General features: G+C 47.8%; 1 protein-coding gene and 1 pseudogene across 4 annotated transcripts; one reads left to right on the top strand and one right to left on the bottom strand.

The window, feature by feature from the left end:
• The first annotated feature begins 259 nt into the window (after positions 1 to 259).
• LOC108512501 (cofilin-1 pseudogene) lies at positions 260 to 3,712 on the top strand (annotated as a pseudogene).
• A 2,301-nt stretch (positions 3,713 to 6,013) lies between these two features.
• MAP1LC3C (microtubule associated protein 1 light chain 3 gamma) lies at positions 6,014 to 19,776 on the bottom strand. Of its 4 annotated transcripts, none has more exons than XM_017847776.1 (7): positions 19,677 to 19,776; positions 18,192 to 18,339; positions 12,818 to 12,921; positions 9,641 to 9,716; positions 9,484 to 9,539; positions 9,221 to 9,327; positions 6,014 to 7,074 (listed from the first exon to the last, which is right to left on the bottom strand). In XM_017847776.1, the coding sequence occupies exons 3-7, from the start codon at positions 12,821 to 12,823 to the stop codon at positions 6,852 to 6,854; spliced, it is 468 nt and encodes a 155-aa protein (XP_017703265.1). In that variant the 5' UTR covers positions 12,824 to 12,921; positions 18,192 to 18,339; positions 19,677 to 19,776; the 3' UTR covers positions 6,014 to 6,851. The 4 variants fall into 4 exon arrangements, with proteins under 4 accessions (XP_017703265.1, XP_017703263.1, XP_017703267.1 ...); XM_017847774.1 differs by having other exon boundaries at positions 18,192 to 18,297; XM_017847778.1 differs by having other exon boundaries at positions 18,192 to 18,297; positions 19,682 to 19,776.
• Between the last annotated feature and the right edge of the window lie 4,492 nt (positions 19,777 to 24,268).

Here is a 24,268-nt window from a genome sequence, read left to right as displayed (position 1 = left end):
CTCGATCTCCTGACCTCATGATCCACTCGCCTCGGCCTCCCAAAGTGTTGGGATTACAGGCATGAGCTACTGTGCCCAGCAGCTCCCAGTCGTTTAAGTCACTCCCAGCCTTCAGGTCTTTCCAGCTGAGTCCCCAGGCACCGTGGAGCATAGACAAGCTGTCGCCGTGTAGGCTTTCTGAAATCCCCTTACCCATAGACTCCATGAGCATAAAAAATGGGTGGTTGTTTCATGCAGAGTTTTTACTGGTTACCAAACAATGCCCACCCTCAACAAGGCAGCCGAAGTCATCCTTCACCTCTCTGATGAATGTACGAGGGGAGCCACATCAGGAAGGATCTTGGAGGGCAAAGAGAACTTGAGAGCTCACCCAGATGCATATCCAGGGGAGGACCTTGCATCTGCAGTGTGGTGACAACCTACACTGCTGTGATCCAAGAAGGACTAAGGAAGTGGAGAAGGCTGGGAGCAGGAGAAGCAGCACTGGGCATAGGCAGTTAGGTGAGTGTCCAAGGCCAAAGATGGCTTCTCCAGTTCAAAGTCCACCTTAGAATGGCTCACACCTGTAATCCCAGCACTTTGGGAGGCCAAGGCGGGTGGATCACTTGAGGCCAGGAGTTCGAGACCAGCTTGTCCAACACGGTGAAACCCCATCTCTGCTAAAAATGCAAAAATTAGCCAGGCATGGTGGTAGGTGTCTGTAGTCCTAGCTACTCAGGAGGCTGACGCAGGAGAATCACTTGAACCTGGGAGGTGGAAGTTGCAGTGAGCTGAGATCAAGCTGCTGTACTCCCGCCTGGGAAACAGAACAAGACTCCACCTCAAAAAAAAAAAAAAAAAAAAATTTCACTCCAGAAAGTAGATTTATTTGGGAAGAATATTCATTGATCCAGGCTAAACAATAAGAGTATGTCTGGAGAAGGAACCTAGGAGTCAGGGTTTTTACCTGGCATATGGCACAGATGACTTGAAGGACATATTAGAGGAACTGACTAGAGCAGACAAGCCAGGGAGGGCAAGGACAGCCACAGGCAGGAGAGAGGGTGAGCAGCCACCTGGGAGTGGGGGAAGCAGGCCGGAGGAGGAAACAACAGGCCCCAGAGGAAGTGAGCCCAGGAGATCCACCAGGCCCAGCGCTGTTGAGGGACTTTAAGGAGCTCATACCGTCTCCGAGTCCCAGTTTCTAGAACAAATAGTCTCTCTCAGCTGGGCACGGTAGCTCATACCTGTAATCCCAGCACTTTGGGAGGCTGAGGTGGGTAAATCCCTTGAAGCCAGGAGTTTAAGACCAGCCTGGCCAACATGGTGAAACCCCATCTCTACTAAAAATACAAAAATCAGCCAGGTGTGGTGGTGTACACCTGTAATCCCAGCTACTCGGGAGGTTGAGGCATAAGAATCGCTTGAACCTGGGAGGTGGAGGTTGCAGTGAACCAAGATTACGCCACTGCACTCCAGCCTGGGTGACAGAGCAAGACTCTGCCTCAAAAAAAAAAAAAAAAAACCTCTCTCTCTCCCATTAGGATGCTTCCTCTTTCCCATCATTCATCTTTAATAAAAGTTCGAACACCTTAACAAAATGTACAGGGCCCTGAAGACCTGCCTAGTCCTTTCTCCCTGTCACTGGCTGCAGACACCCTGGAATCCTGTTTGTAAAACTCTTCAACAGTAGGACCCTTTTCTCAATCACGCCTTCCTCTACCTGGTGTGTTCCATCTCCACCATTGGCTCCGTCCCGTCATTCTGACCCAAGTGAAAATTATTCCCCCTCTGATCATCTGGAAAATGCATTCCATCTGCCAATCACTGAGTTTTTTTCTTCTTTTTTATTGTACTTCTAAATATCTGAATGCTATCTTCCTTTCCTTGCTAGCATTAAACTGGGCTCCATGAGGGCCAGGACCTTGCCTACCTTGTTCATTGAGGTATTTTCAGAACCCAACATAGTGCTAGTAGATAGTCAGTAAATGCTCAATAAATGTTTGCTGAATATCAATCAAAACTCCTTCCTAGATAAACTCTCATCCACACTTCAAAACCCAGTTCACGAACCCAGGAATTTGAGGCTGCAATATCTCCTGTGACCATACTCTCCAAGCACTTGTTCTTGTTGTACTGTTGAGGAATGAAACACCCCATTTTTTGTTGTTGTTTTTGAGACAGGGTCTCATTTTGCCACCCAGGCTGGAGTGCAGTGGTGAGATCTCAGCTCACTGCAACCTCTGTCTCGCAGGCTCAAGCAATCCTCCTGCTTCAGCCATGTAACTGGAACTACAGGTGTGCACACCACCACCCAGGTAATGTTTGTATTTTTTGTAGAAACGGGGTTTTGCCATGTTGCCCAGGCTGGTCTCAAACTCCTGAGCTCAAGCAATCCACCTGCCTTGGCCTCCCCAAATGCTGGGATTACAGGTATGAGCCACAACGCCCGGCCTTGAAACACCCTATTGTTACTGCATTCATAGCGCTCCACTGTACCTCCTGTTCCCTCTGTAGGCTGTGTTAGTGTCACTCAACACTGTAGCTCAAGGATCCCGTACTTGTCAAGTAAAGTAACTTCCACTTAGGTAGGGAGCCCAACGGAGAGCCAGCAGCCTGGCTTGTAAAAGTGGCTGCCCAACCTCAAGTCCTGATGAGACGATGTTGTGTGAAAATGGAAAATATTCTTGGCCTCTCTGGGCCTCAGTTTCCCTATCTGTAAAACAACAGTAACATAACCCAGGGTCGCCAGTTTGTTGAGTATGCACTGGGAAAACCTATCCACTGGTGACCTGCTGCACCTTAAGTTCTTGTTTCCAAAAGTGACAGGAAGAAGCTCAGCCCCAGGAAAACACAAAAACCAGTTGGATCCAGAGATGCCTGAGTTGGAGCTGAGCTTTGGTGAACTCTCTTCATTACCACACTAAAAACCCCCTCTCTGGCCTGTGTGGTGACTAATGCTTGTAATCGTAGCACTTTAGGAGGCTTAGATGGGCGGATCACTTGAGCCTAGGAGTTTGAGACCAGCCTGGGTAACATAACAAGACCCCGTATCAACAAAAAATTTAAAAAATTGACTGGGCATGGTGGTGCACACCCCCGTAGCCCCAGCCACTCTGGAGGCTGAGGCAGGATAATTGCTTGAGCCGGGAGGTGGAGGTTGCAGGGAGCTGAGATTGCACTACTGCACTCCTGCCTGGGGGAGACAGAGTGAGACCCTATCTCAAAAACAAAACAAAAAAAGGTTCAGTTGTCTCTGATGGTGTCATCAAGGTGTTCAATGACATGAAGGTGTGTAAGTCTTTGACACCAGAGAAGGTGAAGCAGCACAGGAAGGCGTTGCTCTTCTGCCTGAGTGAGGACAAGAAGAACATCATCCTGGGGGAAGGCAATGAGACCCTGGCGGGTGACGTGGGACAGACCATCCATGACCCCTACACCACCTTTGTCGAGATGCTGCCAGATAAGAACTGCCACTATGCCCTCTATGCCACAATCTACGAGACAAAGAGAACAAGGAGGAGGACCTGGTGTCTATCTTCTGGGCCCCTGAACCTGCACCCCTTATAAGCAAAATGATCTATGCCAGCTCCAAAAATGCCATCAAGAAGAAGCTGACAGGGATCAAGCATGAATTACAAGCAAACTGCTTCGAGGAGGTCAAGGACTGCTGCACCCTGGCAGAGAAGCTGGGGGCATTGCCTTCATCCCCCTGGAGGGTAAGCCTTTGTGAGCTCTTTCTGGCTCCCTGCCTGGAGCATCTGGCAGCCCCACCCCTGCCCTCAGGGGATGCAGGCTGCCCCCTTCCTGCCAGACCGGAGGGGCTGGGGGGACCCCAGTAGGGGGAGGGCAATCCCTTCACCCCAGTTGCCAAACAGATCCCCCAGCCCTGGGTTTTCCTCCTGCCTCCATCCCTGAGGGTTCTGGCCTTCCCAAACTGCTTTGGATCTTCTGATTCCTCTTGGGTCGAAGCAGATCAAGTTCCCCCAGGCACCCCAGTTGTGAGGGAGACTGTACTTTTTTTTTTAAACAACACCCCCACTCCCCACCTATTCCTCCCCTTCCCATGCTGTCAACCTTTTTTTTTTTTTGAGACAGAGTCTCACTCTGTTGCCCAGGCTGGAGTGCAGTGGCACGATCACAGCTCACTGCAACCTCCACCTCCTGGATTCAAGCAGTTTTCCTGCTTCAACCTCTCCAATAGCTGGGACTACAGGTGTGCACTGCCACACCCAGCTAATTTTTTGTATTTAAGTAGAGATGGGGTTTCACCGTGTTGTCCAGGCTGGTCTCGAACTCCTGAGTTCAGGCAATCTGCCCACCTCAGCCTCCCAGAGTGCTGGGATTACAGGCGTGAACCACCGCGCCCAGCCTCATGCTGCCAACTTCTTCTGTTTTTTTGTTTTTGTTTTTTTTTTTGAGATGGAGTCTCGCTCTGTTGCCCAGACTGGAGTGCAGTGGCACGATCTCAGCTCACTGCAAGCTCTGCCTCCTGGGTTCACACCATTCTCCTGCCTCAGCCTCCTAAGTAGCTGGGACTATAGGCGCCCGCCACCACGCCTGGCTAATTTTTTGTATTTTTAGTAGAGACGGGGTTTCACCGTGTTAGCCAGGATGGTCTCGATCTCCTGACCTCATGATCTGCCTGCCTTGGCCTCCCAAAGTGCTGGGATTACAGGCGTGAGCCACCGCACCCAGCCTTTGCTGCCAACTTCTAACCACAATAGTCACTCTGTGCTTGCCTAGTTCTGTGTATAAATGGAATGTTGTGGAGATGACCCCTCCCTGTGCCCCCTGGTTCCTCTCGCTTTTCCCCTGGTCACAGGCACTCATGGAAGCAGAACCAGTAATAAACCTACCATTTAAGTCTGGGCACGGTGGCTCACACCTGTAATCCCAGCACTTTGAGAGGCCGAGGCGGGCAGATCACAAGGTTAGGAGATCAAGACCATCCTGGCTACGGTGAAACCCCTTCTCTTTAAAAAAAAAAATGCAAAAAATTAGTCAGGTGTGGTGGTAGGCGCTTATAGTCCCAGCTACTTGGGAGGCTGAGGCAGGAGAATGGCATGAACCCGGGAGGCAGAGCTTGCGGTGAGTGGAGACTGTGCCACTACACTCCAGCCTGGGCGACAGAGCAAGACTCTGTCTCAAAAAACAAAACAAAAAAAAAAGCAAAAAAAGCAAAAAAAAGCTGGGCACAGTGGCTCATACCTGTAATCCCAGTACTTTGGGAGGCCGAGGTGGGCACATCACCTGAGGTCAGGAGTTTGAGACCAGCCTGACCAACCTGGAGAAACTCTACTAAAAATACAAAATCTCTACTAAAAACACAAAATTAGCTGGGCGTGGTGGTGCACACCTGTAATCCCAGCTACTCAGGAGGCTGAGGCAGAGGAATCTCTTGAACCCAGGAGGCAGAGGTTGCAGTGAGCTGAGATTGCACCACGGCACCCCAGCCTGGGTGACACAGCAAGACTCTGTCTCAAAAAAAAAAAAAAAAAAAAAAAAAAAGAAAGGCTCATTAATAGTGAAAAACAAATCCCCTCCTAGGAGAAGCTTATTCACAATTTTCTACACATGCGACCTATGTAGAAGCATGCCCGGCGACTGTGCCTGCACTCCTTGACTCTACCTCTGCACACAATGACTCAGCTAACCAGCACAATAAATGGCCTGCGTTCACTTTTGTTCAGGGAGGCACTGCTTTGGGAACTATCCCCAGTGTCCTCCTTACTTGTTAGAATTAATAAAATCCCCTTTTAAATTCCTCCTTGGGAGTAGTCATTGGACCGTCACCCAGCAAGCGATCAAACCCACCCATTGTGTGGGTTAACTGTAACAATAGTTAGCCATAGAGAGTTGTGATAAGAAGCCAAATAATAAAGCTCCTTTGAAATAAAGAATATTTATTTTAGAATACAGCTTGGCACATAGTAAACATGCACATGGTTTAAATGACTTTATATTGAGAAGTTACAGCTTTGCCATAAAAATGTATGGTATAGAAGGACAAAAAGAGAATGACAGAAAATAACCAAATAGAGTGAATGCTGGGGAAATCGAATACTTTCTCTAATGACACAGATAAGGGCACCTCCAGATGAGTTTACCATGGTTCACGCTGGCTTCACTGGGTTCCACAGAGACAGCCTACAGGCCAGAGGTTCTCTAGGACCAAGCCCTAGATGGGACACCTGCCCACAGGCAGGGAGTGAAACCCACTCCTCAATGGCCTTCCCACATATACCACAGAAGACACTTAAAATATTATCTCCAGCTCATCACACAACACCATCACACAAGCCAACCATTTCTTATTTAGAATATGGTTATATAGCTGGATGCGGTGGCTCATGCCTGTAATCCCAGCACTTTGGGAGGCTGAGGTGGGTGGATCATCTGAGGTCAGGAGTTGGAGACCAGCCTGGCCAATATGGTAAAACCCCATCTCTGCTGAAAATACAAAAATTAGCCTGGTGTGGTGGTATATGCTTATAATACCAGCCACTTAGGGAGTGGAGGCAGAAGAATCACTTGAACCCGGGAGGCAGAGGTTGCAGTGAGCCAAGATCGTGCCACTGCACTCCAGCCTGGGCAATAGAGCGAGACCCTGTCTCAAAAAAAAAAAAAAAAAAAAAAGGTGATAATTACATAACTTTCAAGAGCAGCCCACATTTTTCTTAGAAGAACACAAGAGCATGGAGCACAAAAAGTAAACTAGGAAGAGCCACCACTCTGCTGACACTGGTTGGAGCTGATCACCCCAGGCATCCCTGCTTCTCAGACTCCTCCAGCGTACACACAGGAGAAAACCAATCCCTTCTGCCAGCGTCTGACACGTCTGTCAGAGCACACATCCTTCCAGACATGGGCTAGAGAGGACTGCAGGGTCTGTCCTCAAGGCTGCTCCCATCCCTGGGGGCTGCTGACTCCAGGCAGCCAAACGTCTCCTGGGAGGCGTAGGTCATGTACACGAAGCCATCCTCATCCTTGTAGTCTCTGTAGATCTCTGCCATGGTTACGCTCGTGCTGACCAGGCTCTTGTTGTTCACCAGTAAGTAAAAGGCTTCCGTGGCTCTCAGGACCATGCGGCTCCTGGGATGTGCAGGAGGGTGGTGAGGGGGTGACCTGCGAGACAGCCCAGGGATCTGCAGCCTCGTGACACTCAAGAAGACTGAATTGCTCCCTCCTTCTTCCCTGAGATTTAGGAACTACAAGGCTTCCCATTTGGGTCAAAAGGGTGAGGCCATTCCATGGATGAAATATGAGAACACAAACAGGACAAGGAAACATGACAACACAAAAATGCTAAGCAAAGAACTTCTGTTTGTTATGAAATTAAATCTATTGGGCTGGGTGCAGCGGCTCACGCCTATAATCCCAGCACTTTGGGAGGTTGAGGTGGGCAGATCACGAGGTCAAGAGATAGAGGCCATCCTGGCCAACATGATAAAATCCAGTCTGTACTAAAAATACAAAAATTAGGCGGGCATGGTGGTGTGCACCTGTAGTCTCAGCTACTCGGGAGGCTGAGGCAGAAGAACCAGGAGGCGGAGATTGCACTGAGCTGAGATTGCACCACTGCACTCCAGCCTGGTGACAGAACAAGGGTGCATCTCAAGAAAAAACAAAACAAAACAAAACAAAAAAGAACGAAAGAAAAGAAATTAAAGCTATTTCCCTAGAGGTACAAAGGTGATGCACAGTCTCTCTGACATTTCACTTTTTTTTTTTTTGATTCCCCTGCCTCAGCCTCCCAAGTAGCTGGGATTACAGGCACGCAACACCACACCTGGGTAATTTTTGTATTTTTAGTAGAGATGGGGTTTTGCCATGTTGGCCAGGCTGGTCTTGAACTCCTGACCTCAGGTAATCCACCTGCCTTGGCCTCCCAAATTGCTGGGATTACAGTGTGAGCCACTGTGCTCAGCCCTAATCCTAACTTTCATTCTCCCTTGGCCACCTTCCATTCACATTGAACTGACCTTAACATGTAAGCTTGCCTAGAGAGAGGAAATCAGAATGCTCTTAAACAACTCAACAAAATAAAAAGAGGCCTGGGCAACATGGTGAGACCCCCATCTCTACAAAACATTTTTAAAATTAGCCAGGCACAGTGGTGCTTGCCTGTAGTCCCAGCTACTCAGGAGGCTGAGATGGGAGGATCACCTGAGCCCAGGAGGTCAAGGCTGCAGTAAACTAGGATCATGCCACTGCACTCCAGCCTGGGTGACAGAGCTAAATAAAGCAAAATAAAAAGACACTCATTCATCGTGTGTTCTCAAAGAAACAAGCTGCAACAGCAACGCAGTTTCCCAGCACTTTTCAACCCTGTTGAAAACTTACTCATCGGGTCTATTTACTTTACTCCCAAATCATTTTTTACTGAATCCATGTGTCAAGTGACGTCCTTTAAGCTTCAAGAATAGCTGCCTATTCTTTGCTGTACCTCTGGCTTAACCAAGGGAGGAGTGTGTTTGGGAGGTGCTTTTCTCTCTGTGTTCTGAGCAGGGAACGTTTCTTTTGGGGAAAAGTCCCCACCCCCAGGCGCACGTACACTTGGAAAAGGTACTGTTCTCTGCAAGGGACGCCCAGACTCCGTTTCAGACAGGATCTGAAACAAAGGATCTGCTGGACTAGCTTGAGAGCCAAAACTACTTTAGGAAATTCTTAGAAATGTTGGCAGCTCTTTTTTGTTGTTGTTGTCTGAGAGATTCTCCTTACCTATTTAAAATAGAGTAATTCTTTTTTTTTTTTTTTTGAGACAGAGTTTCACTCTTGTTGCCCAGGCCGGAGTGCAGTGGCACAATCTCGGTTCACTGGAACCTCCGCCTCCCAGGTTCAAGCGATTCTCCTGCCTCAACCTCCCAAGTAGCTGGGATTACAGGCACCCGCCACCACCACGCCCGGCTAATTTTCGTATATTTAGTAGAGACGGGGGTTTCACCATATTGCCCAGGCTGGTCTCGAACTCCTAACTTCAGGCAATCCACCTGCCTCAGCCTTCCTAAGTGCTGGGATTACAGGTGTGAGCCACTGCGCCTGGGTTTAAAATAGAGTAATTCTAAGAGCATCTTTTCAGGGTACTAGTGAATCTAAAAGATGACTTCAGAAAAAGCCCTTTCCTCTGCACCCCCCTGACATACCCCTATCCCCAAAATAAAACCGTGAAAGGACGAAAGCCGAACAGCCCCGGCACACCCCGCGCACCTTCCTCCCCGGCATGCTCTGCGCCACCTACCGGATGATGCTGAGGAACTGGGTCATGGTCAGCTCCTGCGGGACCAGGAACTTAGTTTTGTCCAGCAGGGGCAGGAACGTCTCCCTGGGGTAGCGCTCCACTACCACCTGTCAAGAGTGTCAATCCTTAAGAATGTGACTCAGCCTGAGTCTTAGGAACTTGGAACAGAGAGAGGGAAGCTGTTGGCTGCTCTCGGTTTCTTCAAAGAACAGGCTGGGAACCCCACCCCCACGCCCCCCAGCGGAAGTCCAATGGTGTCTTACCGGGATCTTGTTGGGGAACTTTGCCCGGATTCCAGCAACTTCCTCTTGTCTGATTGCTGTGAATGTTTTAAGCACAAGGGAAGAAGCAAAGATCAAGAGAAGGCCAGCTCCTCTCCTCTCTTTCGAGTAACCCAGAAAACTACCCCAAGAAATTTACCCAAGCTCTTCCTCTGCTTGAAAGGTCTGACGCTTGGGATTTTCTGTGGAGGCGGCATTTCACTCAACAGCTGTGTCTGTTTTAAAAAGGAAAAAAAAAATGTCCCACAACCAGGAACCTAACTCGTTCCTCCAGCTGCTTCCAAACTGCCTGCAGGAGCTTGAAGGAGGCCCTTATGTAGGGCTGAGTGACATCAGGCCTCTCCTTTCCCTCCCCTCTCCCCACTCCCCCTCCCTGGGCAGCAGGAGGTCAGTTCTGATGCAAATGGAATCGCCACCTGCTTGCTGGTCAGAGAAAGCCACTTTGTTCATGACCAGTTCAAGATGTTTCTTTGCAAAAGAAATTAGGGTTTGTAATAAAATCATTGGCTGGGCAGCGGACTGTAGAGAGGTAAAACTGCCTTGTGCTGGGACGCTTTTGTACTTCAGTAGCAAGGGGAGTCCAAGCTGGATCCACCTCAGCCTGAAGTGTGTTGTGTAATTCTCGCAATGGTCCATGCCCTTTTTCACAGAACGAAACCTATACTAAGAAAGGTGAAGTGATTTGCCCAAGGGCACACAGCTAGTAAGAGAGGGAGTATGGATTAAAACCTAGAGTTGTATGCCGGGTGCAGTGGGCCACACCTGTAATCCCAGCACCTGGGAGGCTGAGGCGGGTGGATCACCTGGTCAACATGCTGAAATCCCATCTCTACTAAAAATACAAAAATTAGCCGGGTGTGGTGGCGGGCACCTGTAATCCCAGCTACTCAGGAGGCTGAGGCAGGAGAATCGCTTGAACCCAGGAGGCAGAGGTTGCAGTGAGCCAAAATCACACCATTGCACTCCAGCCTGGGCAACAAGAGCGAAACTTCATCTCAAACAAATCAACCAACCAACTAACCCAGAGTTGTTACAAGGAGGTCCAAGTACTTCCAATGTACTCCGGTATACTCCAAGCCCAATATACCCCAGTATACTCCAAGTCCAATATACTCCAGTGTATTCTGTCACTTAGTTTTCTCTGGGATAAAAGAAGGAAGGAAGGACAATTGTCCCCAAGATCTCGCTTTTGGAGTTAAGAAACTGGGCCTCTGGTCATATATAGGGGAAACCAAACTCCATTTCTCCTATATTCTCACAACACAGATCACTTTTGACGCTAGATGTGTGTGTGTGGGGTTGGGGAGATTCCCCATACACCGAGTAACCAGTTCTGCAGTGGACACCAGCTGGGTGTCTTCCAATCCAGCTCTGACACTGGCTACCTGGAGACAGTGTCAGATCCCACGGACTACGGGCTCTGTCCCACAAGACTGTCCCCCACTTGCAATGCCAGTTGCAAGCCCCAAGTTGTGTTTGTTGTTTGTTCGTTTTTTTGAAACAGTCTTGCTCTCTCTGCAATCTCTGCCTCCTGAGTTCAAGCGATTTTTCCCAAGTAGCTGGGATTATAGGCAAGTGACACCATGTGTGGCTAATTTTTGTATTTTTAGTAGAGAGGGGGTTTCACCATGTTGGCTAGGCTGGTCTCAAACTCCTGACCTTATGATCCTCCTGCCTTGGCTTCCCAAAGAGCTGGGATTACAGGCATGAGCCACCGTGCCTGGACCCTAGCTTGTTTTCCCTGTGCTTCTGTTCTAGGGGATATAAGTCAGGCTTCCGATAGCCCCCGCCTTGGGTTTCATTAATTGGCTAGAATGACTCACAGAACTCGGAAACACATTTACCGGCTTCTTACAGAGGATATCATGAAGGATACAGATGAAGAGATGCACAGGGCAAGGTGTGGGCGAAGGGCATGCCACCCTCCAGGAACCTCCACACATTCAGCTATCAGAACCTAGGCCTTCTGGGTTTTTATGAAGGCTTCATTATGTAGGCAAGATTGATTAAACCATTGGCCACTGGTAATCAATTTGACTTTCAACCCCTCTACCCTCCCCAGAGGCTGGAGGTGGGGCTAAAAATTCCGACCCTCTAATCTCACTTTTGTCTTTCTGGCAACCAGCCCCCATCCAGAAGCCACCCAGGGGCTGCCAGCCATCAGTCCACTGATGAGCTAAAAAGAGACACTTCCAGCACTTTGGGAGGCCGAGACGGGCGGATCACGAGGTCAGGAGATCAAGACCATCCTGGCTAACACGGTGAAACCCCGTCTCTACTAAAAAATACAAAATCTAGGTGGGCGAGGTGGCGGGCGCCTGTAGTCCCAGTTACTCGGGAGGCTGAGGCAGGAGAATGGCGTGAACCCGGGAGGCGGAGCTTGCAGTGAGCTGAGATCTGGCCACTGCACTCCAGCCTGGGCGACAGAGCGAGACTCCATCTCAAAAAAAAAAAAAAAAAAAGAGACACTTACTGCTGGGAGCAGTGGCTCACGCCTGTAATCCCAGCACTTTGGGAGGCCAAGGTGGGTGGATCACTTGAGGTCAGGAGTTCGAGACCAGCTTGGCCAACGTGACGACCCTGTCTCTACTAAAATACAAGAAAATTAGCTGGGCATGGTGGTGGTTGCCTGTTATCCCAACTACTCAGGAGACTGAGGTAGGAGAATCACTTGCAGCCAGGAGGCGGAGCTTGCAGTGAGCCGAGATTGTGCCACTGCATTTCAGCCTGGGCAACGGAGCGAGACTCTGCCTCAGAAAAAAAATAAAAATTAAAAATTAAAAAAAAGAGACACCTATCACTTTGAAAATTCCAAGGATTCCACCGGGCACAGTGGCTCACACCTGTAATCCCAGCACTTTAGGAGGCTGAGGTGGGCAGATCACCTGAGGTCAGGAGTTCGAGACCCACTTGGCCATCATAGTGAAACCCCTGTTTTCACTAAAAATACAAAAATTTGCCAGGCATGGTGGTGGGTGCCTGTAATCCCAGCTACTCAGGATCCTGAGGTAGGAGAATCACTTGAAGCCAGGAGGCAGGCAGAGGTTGAAGTGAGCCAAGATTACACCACTGCACTCCAACCTGGGCAACAGAGTGAGGCTTCGTCTCAGAAACAAAAAACAGAAACAAACAAAAAAAGAAAATTCCAGGTGTTTTTAGAAGTTGTATGCCAGGAAATTGAATGAAAACTAAACATGTATTTCTCAATATCACAGGGCCTGAGAAATTAATCCCTTGCCTGGGACCAAAGGGACTAGGAAGCGCAAGACACAGCTCTTCCAGTTCCCGGGGCCAGGAGTTGCTTTGCGGTACTTACGCCCATTCAGGTAGCCTTTCAGACTCTGCACAGCCAGAAGGCTTGCGTTTCCTTTGTCAGCAGTGTATGCCAGGATTTTCTGTAGTCATTCAGCAGTGAAGAGTCTTAAAATGAACAAAATGTGACAAAGGAGAAGAAGATAGTACATTTGCTGGGTGAACTGAAGGGCCTGACTCTTGGGGCTTTAGGTCAATGATAAGAAATAGATGTCAAGAGATTAAATGATGGCATCATTGAAAAGATAAGTGGCCTCATCCTCTTTCTCTGTCTTAAAAAAGAAGGCATCCCATCAGGTGTGAATAGTAAGGAACAGGTGTGCAGTGCTCTGCGCTAAAGTACCTCTCAAATCTACAATCTCATGTAAACTTTCCCAGCTGCCTTGCAGGTGGGAGGGGCAGGCGGGATGCTCACAGGGCTCAGGTCTAGATCATTCAGCCAGAATGCAAACTGAGGCGGGATCCAACCCAGACTGGCCAATCTCCAGGGGTAGCCCAGACTCTAAGACCAGGCAAAGTTGGTTCCAAGCCAGGCCTTCTCACCTGTGCACCTTAATTTCTGATCTTGGATACATGGCCTCACTTTAGTAAATATAGCTTTTAATGGTTATGGTCATCTGTAACTCAGAATAGTTATGTGAGGCTTAAATGAACTGGTTTCTGTAAAGCAGCTAGCATAGTGCCTGCCACTGCGCCTCAAGTATATGCATCTTCCCGTCACTTCCCCAAGCCATGGTTCCCCCAAATCTTTATAATCCCAAGAAACTTTATGTGCATTCGGGTCTGAATGCTGAAGGCAGAGGTAGAAGGAAATAGCGCTCAGCTGGGGCCAGGAGAAAATAAATCCCAGCTGTGGTGTTTGGTCAACAATTATAAGGGCTTTGAGATGCTTCCTAACCTTGCGTTTGGCTTTCTGGGCTGAGGCCTGGGGATTGCTATCTAGTCCAAGCAGGCTTGCCTCTCAGATGGAGGGGAGATGAAGGAGGTAATAGAATGAAGCACTGGGAAAAAACAAAATGCGGTAACACTTCCAGAATCCATCATCTTCCAGGCAGAGAAATGGGCTGGATCTTTTTTCTCTTTTATTTTTTTTCTTTTTTTGGTGGGGGGAGGGGTGGTGGAGACGGAGTTTTGCTCTTGTTGCCCATGCTGGGGTGCAATGGCACGATCTCGGCTCACCGCAACCTCCGCCTTCCAGGTTCAAGTGATTCACCTGCCTAAGCTTCCCGAGTAGCTGGGATTACAGGCGTGTGCCACCACGCCCAGCTAATTTTGTATTTTTAGTAGAGATGGGGTTTCTCCATGTTGGTCAGGCTGGTCTCAAACTCCCGACCTAGGGTGATCCATCCGCCTTGGCCTCCCAAAGTGCTAGGATTACAGGTGTAAGCCGCGGTGCCTAGCCCGTTTTTGTCTTTTATTTTTTTGGTGGGGGGGGAGTTGAAAGCCATATTTTGAGGGGAGCAGTGTCTGGTGTGTCGTCTGATGGCATCGTGCTCCTGGCTGGTGCTTCTCTGGCAGTGGAGTGAGACCTAGGTGGCTGGGAGGTGACCAAAGCCACATACTATGGATGCTACGTGGATCGTGGGGAAGGAAATAGGAACAGTCCTGTGGAGAACAGCTGAAGCAAGAGTGCCCTCGCTTGATTAGGAGGTCTGTCTATCAAGATTTTAATTTCATTTTTGTTTTGTTTTGTTTTTTTGAGACAGGGTCTCACTCTGTTGCCCAGCCTGGAGTGCAGTGGGATGATCACAGGTCAGTGCAGCGTCAACCTTCTGGCTCAGGTGATCCTCTTGGCTCAGCCTCCCAAGTAGCTGAGACCATAGACTCACACCGCCATGCCTGGCTAATTTTTAAAAATTATTTGTAGAGATGGGGTCTCCCTATGTTGCCTCGGCTGGCCTCATACTCCTGGACTCAAAACAGTCCTTCTGCCTCAGCCTCCCAAAGTGCTGGGATTACAGGCATGAGCCACCATGTCCAGTCTACTAATATTTTAGTAAACACAAACCTGGCCGGGTGCAGTGGCTCATGCCTGTAATTCCAGCATTTTGAGAGGCTGAACTGAGAAGATTGCTTCAAGACAGGAGTTTGAGACTGGTCTGGGCAACAAGAGCGAAATGTTGTCCAAAAAAAAAAAAAAAAAAAGACTGGGAGTGATGGCTCACGCCTGTAATCCCAGCACTTTGGGAGGCTGAGGCGGGTGGATCACGAGGTCAGGAGTTTGAGACCAGCCTGGCCAGCATGGTGAAACCCCTTCTCTACTGAAAATACAAAAAATTAGCTGGGCATGATGGCACCTGCCTGTAGTCCCAGCTACTTGGGAGGCTGAGGCAAGATAATCACTTGAACGCGGCAGGTGGAGGTTGCAGTGAGCCGAGATCCTGCCATTGCACTCCAGCCTGAGTGACAGAGCGAGACTCCGTCTCAATTAAAAAAAAAAAAGTTCACAAAACTTGTCTGTATTCTTATCTGTAGTAGGCAATCTTGTGAATATGCAACAGACTTGTTATGCAAATGGCGATTTAAGATGAGGTTCTGAAAGGATCACCAGTCCTTGCCGCCATCGCTGCAGCCAGCCCTTACTATGTAAAGATTTGAGAACCACGAGTGGCCTTTCCGACTCTTGATGTTGGCTTTGCCCTGGTTCCCCCACAATTCTCTCCTTGCTCTCTATGCTTTTCTGGGATGATTTTTAATCATTCCTGAGGAGTTTCCTAAGGTGACTCAGCTTGTGCAATGTGATTAAAAATAAGATTGTCTCTTGGCAAGTGTGGATGTCTGGGGCTCAGGGAGTGACTGGGATAGATCAAGTTTGCTCCCTGTGGCTGCTGTCATTCATCCTTCCTGGCTACAAGATCTGATATAGGGAGAAACAAGTTTGGGAACTCTAACAACATGGAAGTGAGATGTGTACACCTAAAATAAGAGGTTGGCTGGGCGTGGTGGCTCACGCCTATAGTCCCAGCACTTTGGGAAGCCAAGGCAGAAGGATTGCTTGAGCCCAGGAGTTCAAGACTAGCCTGGGCAACATAGCAAGACCCTGTCTCTACAAAAAAAATTTAAAATTAGCCAGGCGTGGGGGCTTGTGCCTGTGGTCCCAGCTACCTGGGAGGCTGAGGAGGGAGGATTGCTTGAGCCTGGAAGGTTAAGGTTGAAATGAGCCATGAACACACTGCTGCACTCCAGCCTGGGTGACAGAGCAAGATCCTGTCTCAAAACTAAAATAATAAAAACAAAATAGACTGCTGCAGGTTAGAGAGATGTGTCCATTTTACAGAGGAGACAGATTATCAAACCTGCTTCAGAATGTTGCCTGACTCCTTGGTTAAACCTTCCCTGGGCTTTGTGGCTTCTCAAAGGGGAGATCTGAGATTTGGGACAGTGAGGGGATCCTACTGCTGCAGAGAGTTCCGAAACCTCCCAGTCTTGATCACATTCGCAGGATAGGAAGGCACTGCTCACAAGCTCCAGGTAGACAGCTGAAAATCAAACTTTATTTCATTCCATTTTATTTTTACTTTGATTGTCATGTGCCCCTTTAAGATGCTACTTACTGGCTGGGCTCAGTGGCTCACGCCTGTAATCCCAACACTTTGGGAGGCCAAGGCAGGTAGATTGCTTGAGGTCAGGAGTTCAAGACCAGTCTGACCAACATGGTGAAACCCCATCCCTATTAAAATATATATATACAAAAATTAGCCAGGCGTGGTGGCGCACGCCTGTAATCCCAGCTACTCGGGAGGCTGAGGCAGGAGAATTGCTTGAAGCCAGGCAGTGGAGGTTAAAGTGAGCCGAGATCGCGCTATTGCACTCCAGCCTAGGTGACAGAGCAAGACTCTATCTCAGAAAACAAACTAACAAACAAAGATGCTACTTACCCGTAATACTTATGTATCTGATCAACATGGGATAAAAACATTTTATTTAAGAGTCAGGCCATCCAGTGAAATAAATGATTCTGGTTCCCAGTCCCAAATGAGCCACAGAATCATGAAGTCACGTGAGCTCAAAATCTGCTTAGTTAACTTGTTAAATGGTTTTAGAACTGGCAATTTTGCTATCCTACCCCAAGGTGGGATTTTAAAAAGTCCATAATAGCTATTACATGACTGAAGGCAAGCCTTCATCTGTGCATCCCCAGTAGCTAGCACAGAGCCTGGCACATTGTACATGCTTATAAAAGTTGAATAGATTTATCTGCATGCAAATTGCTAACAGGGAAAAGGGCCCAGTTACAGAGTGATGTTGCTTGTAAAGTCCAGCAAGCAGGAAAGGCAAACTCATATCCAGAATACATGTTGATTACATGCAAAATGAATTGCAACCCCTAATACTGGGTAGAATGAGGCCCAAGTTGTCTACTTGCAACTGAGTTGTTTCCTCAAGGACTGTGCTATGTCATGGCCTCAGCACTGGTCTCTGTTGTTGAGTGATTGGACATTTGGCAACAGTGTAGCTACATCAGGCCCAGTGAATTGGGGTCCATACCGCTAAGCTCATGCATAACCTCTATCCTTGCCACCATGGATACTCCCTCTTTCATTTCTTGTTCCAGTCTTGGGAGAAGTAGGGGATGGTGGCCAAAGTCAACTGGTCAACTAGACAAACTGTAGTGCCTCCTCCATGTGGATGTTCTCCATGTGGGCATGAACGTGTGGCACATAGATCTTTACGTTTCATGTCTACACCCACAGATCCATACTTATGCCCCTTCCCCAGACCTTTGTTTTTAAAATCTCTGATCTTCAAGTTTTTCTTCTTTAAGCCCCTGACCAACAGTCAAGTCATGTGCCAGAGCCCATGAATCTGTATTTACCCAAGTAAAGCACTGGGTGTACTGCCCAAAGTTCTGCCCATCGGGAGGATTTCCCCTCAATGCTGTCTCTCAGGGCCACCCTTGGTGCAGGTGCAGCCCAGTTTTGGCTTGCACCACTAATCTACTCATCTGTAAATTAAGTTTAGCCTTTTTCTTCCTCTGTCAGTTGATCACAAGTGACCCTCCCCTGCAATGGCCAGTAGTGAACAAAGGAAGGGATATGGGTGCAACAGTGGTAGATTTCCTGGGGCTCTGGGCCACCTGATCATGCAGTTTACTTATGCCCTTGGCTTTGCACATGTCTGGTCCTACAAACACCACTTGCATTTTATGATGTGCTGCTGCCGCTAATGACTTCATGAGTCAGACAAAATATAGTTCATTATGGCCAGTTCTGGCCACGTTGTCTTTAAGTGGCTCATGGTCAAGTGATTTTTGAAAGATAAATCATTCTCTGCTGCAAATAGCATAACTAGGTTTCTGAACCCTAGCGAGCTACATTGCGAATCATAGATTGAAATTTACCATAGACCCACCCAGCGTCTTTTCCCACCATACCTACCTCTGTACCATACGGTCTGCCTGGTCATAGGGTACAAGTGGCAGGGGTACTTTCAATAGAACTCTTCCTTACTCTGGCTCAACTTAAAGCTGGCAACTTTTGTGTCCTGTAGAATATGAGTTGAGGCAGAATTCTCAAATGTGGCTATCTTCAGAACCCAAAGAAGCCAATCAGGCATTGCCTTTTCTTCTTTGTGGTGAAAGATGTGGCTGGGCGCGGTGGTTCACACTTGTAATCCTAGCACTTTGGGAAGCCGAGGAGGGTGGATCACCTGAGGTCAGGAGTTTGAGACCATCCTGGCCAACATGGTGAAACCCCGTCTCTACTAAAAATACAAAAATTAGCCAGGCGTGATGGCATGTACCTGTAGTTTCAACTACTTGGGAGGCTGAGGCAAGGGAATTGCTTGAACCCGGGAGGTGGAGGTTGCAGTGAGCCGAGATTGTGACACTGCACTCCAGCCTGAGCAACAGAGCAAGATTCTCAAAACAAACAAACAAACAAACAAACAAACAAAAAAAAACAAAAGAAAAAGAAAGAAAGGAAAGAAAAGAGAAAGATGTGTAATGCAATAATTTTTTCATTACTTTGGAGAGGATATCCTGGCATGCACAGACCACTGAATCTCTGAAGCTTCACTGATTTTGCAGCCCCCTGAGTCACTGGCAAATTTATGTCCCCCCTCTGTGGTGCATGTGTCTTATCAAGGCTTCCAATGTCCTTTTCACTCCTTGCTCATCTGATTAGATCAAATGATCATTGAAAGAGTGAACTAATGCCATGTTATTTGGGCTGTCCAGACAATCTATTTTTCTTTGGACTAAAATATGACAAAGGATGGGAGAATTAACATGGTCTTGGAGCAAGTCCGTTAATTTATATAATTATCTGTCCTAAGTACATGCAAACTGTTTTAGTTGTTTTGGTGGTGATGAAAAGAATCCATTTGCAAGATAAAGAACCAGATGCCATGCATCTGAGCCCATGTTAATATTTGCCAGCAGATGTTCTACATCTGGCAGAAGCAGCTGCAATTGGTGCTGCTGCTTGGCTGAGATTCCAAGAACTACCCTCGCATAACAGCAGCATCTTCCAAATTCCTTGCCAGGATCTAAAGTCCATATAATGGGAAAATGCTTTTTTTAAATTTTTTTTATTTTTTTGAGATGGAGTCTTGCTCTGTCACCCAGGCTGGAGTGCACTGGAGTGATCTCGGCTCACTGCAACCTCTGCCTCCCAGGTTCAAGCGATTCTACTGTCTCAGCCTCCTGAGTAGCTGGGATTACAGGCACATGCCGCCATACCTGGCTAATTTTGTATATGTTTAGTAGAGATGGGGTTTCACCATGTTGCCCAGGCTCATCTCAAACTCCTGAGCTCAGGTGATCAACTCTCCTCGGCCTCCCAAAGTGCTAGGAGCTTACAGGCGTGAGCTACCATGCTCAGCCAGGAAAATGCGCTTATATCAATAATTTCTCCCTTCACCTTACTTTATGTTCCATGCCTTCCCACCCCACTTTTGCCTCCTTTCCAGGGCATTCAGAATCCAGGTCCACATGTTCTCTTCTGGGTCCTGGGGGTACATAGTGGCTCCATCCAGCATCTCCTCTGAGAGGAAGACAGGCACCCCCTCTCCTGCTGGCCATTATGCTAATGACCAAATAGAGGTCACAGTTATGTCATAACCTAAACCTAGTTATTAGCATAATGGCCAGCAGAAGAGGTGAGGCTTATCCTCTGTTGTCTTGGAAGGCAAATGAGTCCACATAATCTTCAGGCAAGAGGGAAAATACCTTTTCCCGGCAAAAACAGGCCAGGCCTTTCAAAGGGTTCAAGATTTTCAAGTGCATTGACCCAGATTTATCCATCCCAAATTATAGGTTCCAATACTTCCCAACCAGTGCCCTGACCTTGGCATAGCAGACATGCCTGGACTGACAGTTCAGCCTTCTCTGGTGTTCTATTACTCCTGTAACTGTGCTTTGGCCCTAATCCTTTTTCTGTCCTGTAGATAATGGATACGAGTCTCAGCCAAGGAGGCCCTCAGGGTTTCGTGTCCTACGTCCGGGGTGCATATGTCTTACCAAGGCTTCCAAAAGAAGTCTCACTCCTTGCTCATCTGATCAAATCAACATAATGTCATTGATTAGATCAATATGATGTCATCAATTAAAGAATTGATCAGGGCTGGGTGTGGTGGCTCACGCCTGTAATCCCAGCACTTTGGGAAGTTGAAGCAGGTGGATCACATGAGGCCAGGAGTTTGAGACCAGCCTGACCAACATGGTGAAACCTCGTCTCTACTAAAAATGCAAAAATTAGATGGGTGTGGTGGTGCATGTCTGTAATCTCACCTACTTGGGAGGCTGAGACAGGAGAATCACTTGAGCCCAGGAGGAGGAGGTTGCAGTGAGCCGATATCATGTCACTGCACTCCAGCCTGGGTGACTGAGTGAGACTGTCTCAAAAAAAAGAATTGATGATTAATCATTTTCAGCCTTTCATTAACTTTCTGGAAAGCGTCAATAGCCACCAGTAATAGCTATCTGACTCTATAGTCCTTATAATTACTTTTTCTTTAATTCTCAAGCCACCAATGACTTCCTTCCACCATTTACCACCCAGTTCACCAATACCCCCACAGCTGGGCAATCAGTGCTTCAGTTCCAGACAAGGGATCTGGGCACTCTAACTCTGCATCCACCACAGTCTTCACCATTGTTGTCATTATCTTCATTCGTTAAATTTTACCATGTACAGTCATTGTGCTAGGGGTGGAAACTAATCTTTATGGAGCACATACCCATGTTAAGCATTGAGATATGATTAATCTACCTTCTTATTTAATCTTTCTGGAAAAGAAAAAGACACCTGAAACTCAGAGAGTTGAGGTAATTTGCTCAGGATCACTCAGTTGGTGAGATTTGAGCCTACAACTTTATGCCGCTGAAACCCGTTACGACATAATGCTTTCCATTCTAGAATTTGTTTTTATTGTTTATTTTATTTATTATTATTATTTCTTGAGATGTAGTCTTGCTCTATCATCCAGGGTGGAGTGCAGTGGTGCAATCTTGGCTCACTGCAACTTCTGCTTCCTGGGTTCAAGCAATTCTCCTGCCTCAGCCTCCCGAGTAGCTGGGATTATAGGAGCCCACCACCACACCTGGCTAGCTTTTGTATTTTTAGTAGAGACAGGGTTTCATCATGTTGGCCAGGCTGGTCCCGAACTACTGACCTCAGGCGATCCACCCGCCTTGGCCTCCCAAAGTGCTGGGATTACAGGCATGAGCCACTGCACCTGGCCTCTGTTCTAGAATTTTCAAAGTTGGCTTAAAATAGAACCATCACCATCATAAGGAAAGTGCTTCCTGAAACATTCCCCTAGCAGCTCCAGAGTTAGGGCCCTGCATGCACAAAACCTCTATCCTTTATGCTGGAGGGACTCCCAACATCTTATTAAAACAGACTCTGCGCCTGAGATTCCCCCAAAGTACAAATAACCCAGCTCCCAACGCCTTTTCTCACAGGTACAACCATTGTAAATAAAGGCCAAGTGGCCCAGACTGTGGCCGGGCAGGCTGTTTCCAGATCCTTGCCTGCCAGAAGGAATGAGCTGTGGCCGTTTTCCCAGCTCCCGCCATCCACTGCCAGAAAGCCCAGCTTCTCCTGCTCTGTGACTCAGCCTTGCAGGTGTTTGCATCTCACCCCCACGCCACCACCCAGGATGAAGAATGATGCGCTCACATCAGGAGGCATTAATGGCTTAGTAATCCCTTAGACACAGGAAAGTAGCAAAGGGGGGAAAATCTAATGTGACGGGCGAGGGAGTCTGGAAGCTGGCTGGGGAAGGACTGCAGGCCTTCCTAGAGGTAGCCAGCTGTCAAATTCCTTTTTTCAAGAGCCAGAGGCATTTCTTGTTTTCAGCATCTGTTGTGCTCAGGATCTGCCTGGACCTGAAGGAAACTGGGCATTAGTCCTGTTGTCTACTAGGAAACCCACTTCTAGCACTTTTAGAGGTGGGAGGAGGTTGCAGCAGTGACCTCCCACGAGAGTCTGCTGCTCTGAAGTCCTGGGAATGTATCAGCTTTGACTCCAGCCTTAATGCAAGCTGAGTCAGACACGTCTCAGCACCCTGATTCTGGGAGTTTACTTCTTGCCAGTGAACTTCAGCTTTCTAACTGTAAAAATGAAGACAAGTTATTGTCCAGCCTGGGCAGCATAGCAAGATCTCATCTCTTAAAAAAATGGAGACAATTATTTTGGCTTCACAACAATATAATTTTTTTTTTTTTTTTTTGTGAGACAGAGTCTTGCTCTGTCGTCCAGGCTGGATTGCAATGGCATGATCTCGGCTCACTGCAACCTCCACTGCCTGGGTTCAAGCGATTCTCCTGCTGCAGCCTCCCAAGTAGCTGGGATTACAGGTGTGTGCCACCACGTTCAGCTAATTTTTGTATTTTTAGTAGAGATGGGGCTTTGCCATGTTGGTCAGACTGGTCTCAAACTCCTGACCTCAGGTGATCCGCCTGCCTCGGCCTCCCAAGGATTGCAGACGTGAGCCACCACGCCCGGCAACAATGTTCATTCATTCTTAATTCCCCAAATATTTATAGTATCTAACGTGATAAGTGTACTAGTATGTTATAGGGATACAACAGAAAAGTAAAAACTAGGCCAGGCCTGGTGGCTCATGCCTGTAATACCAGCACTTTGGGAGGCCGAGGCAGGTGGATCACCTGAGTTTGGGAGTTTGAGGCCAGCCTGGCCAACATGGTGAAACCCTCATCTCTACTAAAAAAATACAAAAATTAGCCGGGTATGGTGGCAGGCCCCTGTAATTCTGACTACTCGGGAGGCAGAGGTGGGAGAATTGCTTGAACCCGGGAGGCAGAGGTTGCAGTGAGCCAAGATCACACCATTGCACTCCAGCCTGCGTGGCAAGAGCAAAACTCTGTTTAAAAAAAAATACCCACAGCATCTCTTACATCAAGCTACAGCTTAGTGGGGCAGCAGATGATGATCAAAGGAACTCAACTGTGCCACATGTGATGAAGAGGAGTCCATGGTGCAGGGAGAGAGTTTCTTAGGGGATCTGACTTGGTTGATGTAGAGGAAGGTCAAGGAAGTTTTCCTAAAGTGATATTTGAGCTCATGTGGTGTTAGCCAGGCAAAGCAAGGCAATGGAGTGAGGTGGGAAGAGGGGGTAGGGCAGTGTTTGAGGCAATGGTAATAGCTTTGGAAAGAGGGAATATGGTTTGTTTAAGAAAGTGCTAGAAGCCAGCATGCTGGCATGTGCCTACAGTCTCAACCACTGAGGAGGCCAAGGTAGGATGATTGCCTGAACCCAGGAGTTTAAAGCCAGCCTGGGCAACATAGGCCCCATCTGTTAAAGAAAAAAAAGAGAGAGAGAAGGGAAGAAAGTACTGGAGGCCACTGTGGCTGGGACCTCCAGGAGGAAAACCATGCGGAATGGGGCTGAGGTCTCAGGGGCCCTGCAGTGTGATTTTTATTATAAAGTCAACGCAGACCACTGAAACCATCTAAGCAGAGAATAATGGATTCAATTTTCAGTTTGAAAAAATTGTTCAGGGAGGACTGTGGAGAATAGACTGGAGGTGGGGCTATTGTCGTTGTTTAGTGGAGAAAAGTTGGAAGTTTGGCTTAAGATCAATGGCACAGAATGAAATGTCTCTAAGTTTATGGCTTAAGCAACTGGAGTTCATGTTGGAGAGAGCTGAAGACATGGGTGTTGCTGAGCTGCCTGGGAGAAAATATCTAGTAAGAAAAGAGGGGAGATAGGTCGGAGCCTATAGCAAGCAATTCTAATCATCAAAGACGGTAGAGAAGAGGCTGAGCCTGCCAATGAGACAGAAGTGAATTAATGAGATGGGGGTGAAACCAGAGGCTGTGTCTGATGGAAGCAAGGTGTATGCCTCAAAGGAGGGACTGTCCCTCAAATCTTGCTGAGGACTGAAAAAGAGGGAAAATGCTATTTCTTTCTTTCTTTCTTTCTTTCTTTCTTTCTTTCTTTCTTTCTTTCTTTCTTTCTTTCTTTCTTTCTTTCTTTCTTTCTT

The sequence above is a fragment of the Rhinopithecus bieti genome, unplaced genomic scaffold, assembly GCF_001698545.2.
Source record: "Rhinopithecus bieti isolate Rb0 unplaced genomic scaffold, ASM169854v2 scaffold_28016, whole genome shotgun sequence".
NCBI classification, from domain to species: domain Eukaryota; kingdom Metazoa; phylum Chordata; class Mammalia; order Primates; family Cercopithecidae; genus Rhinopithecus; species Rhinopithecus bieti.
Note: the sequence above shows the minus strand (reverse complement) of the source record. Positions and strands in the feature narration are given on the sequence as shown.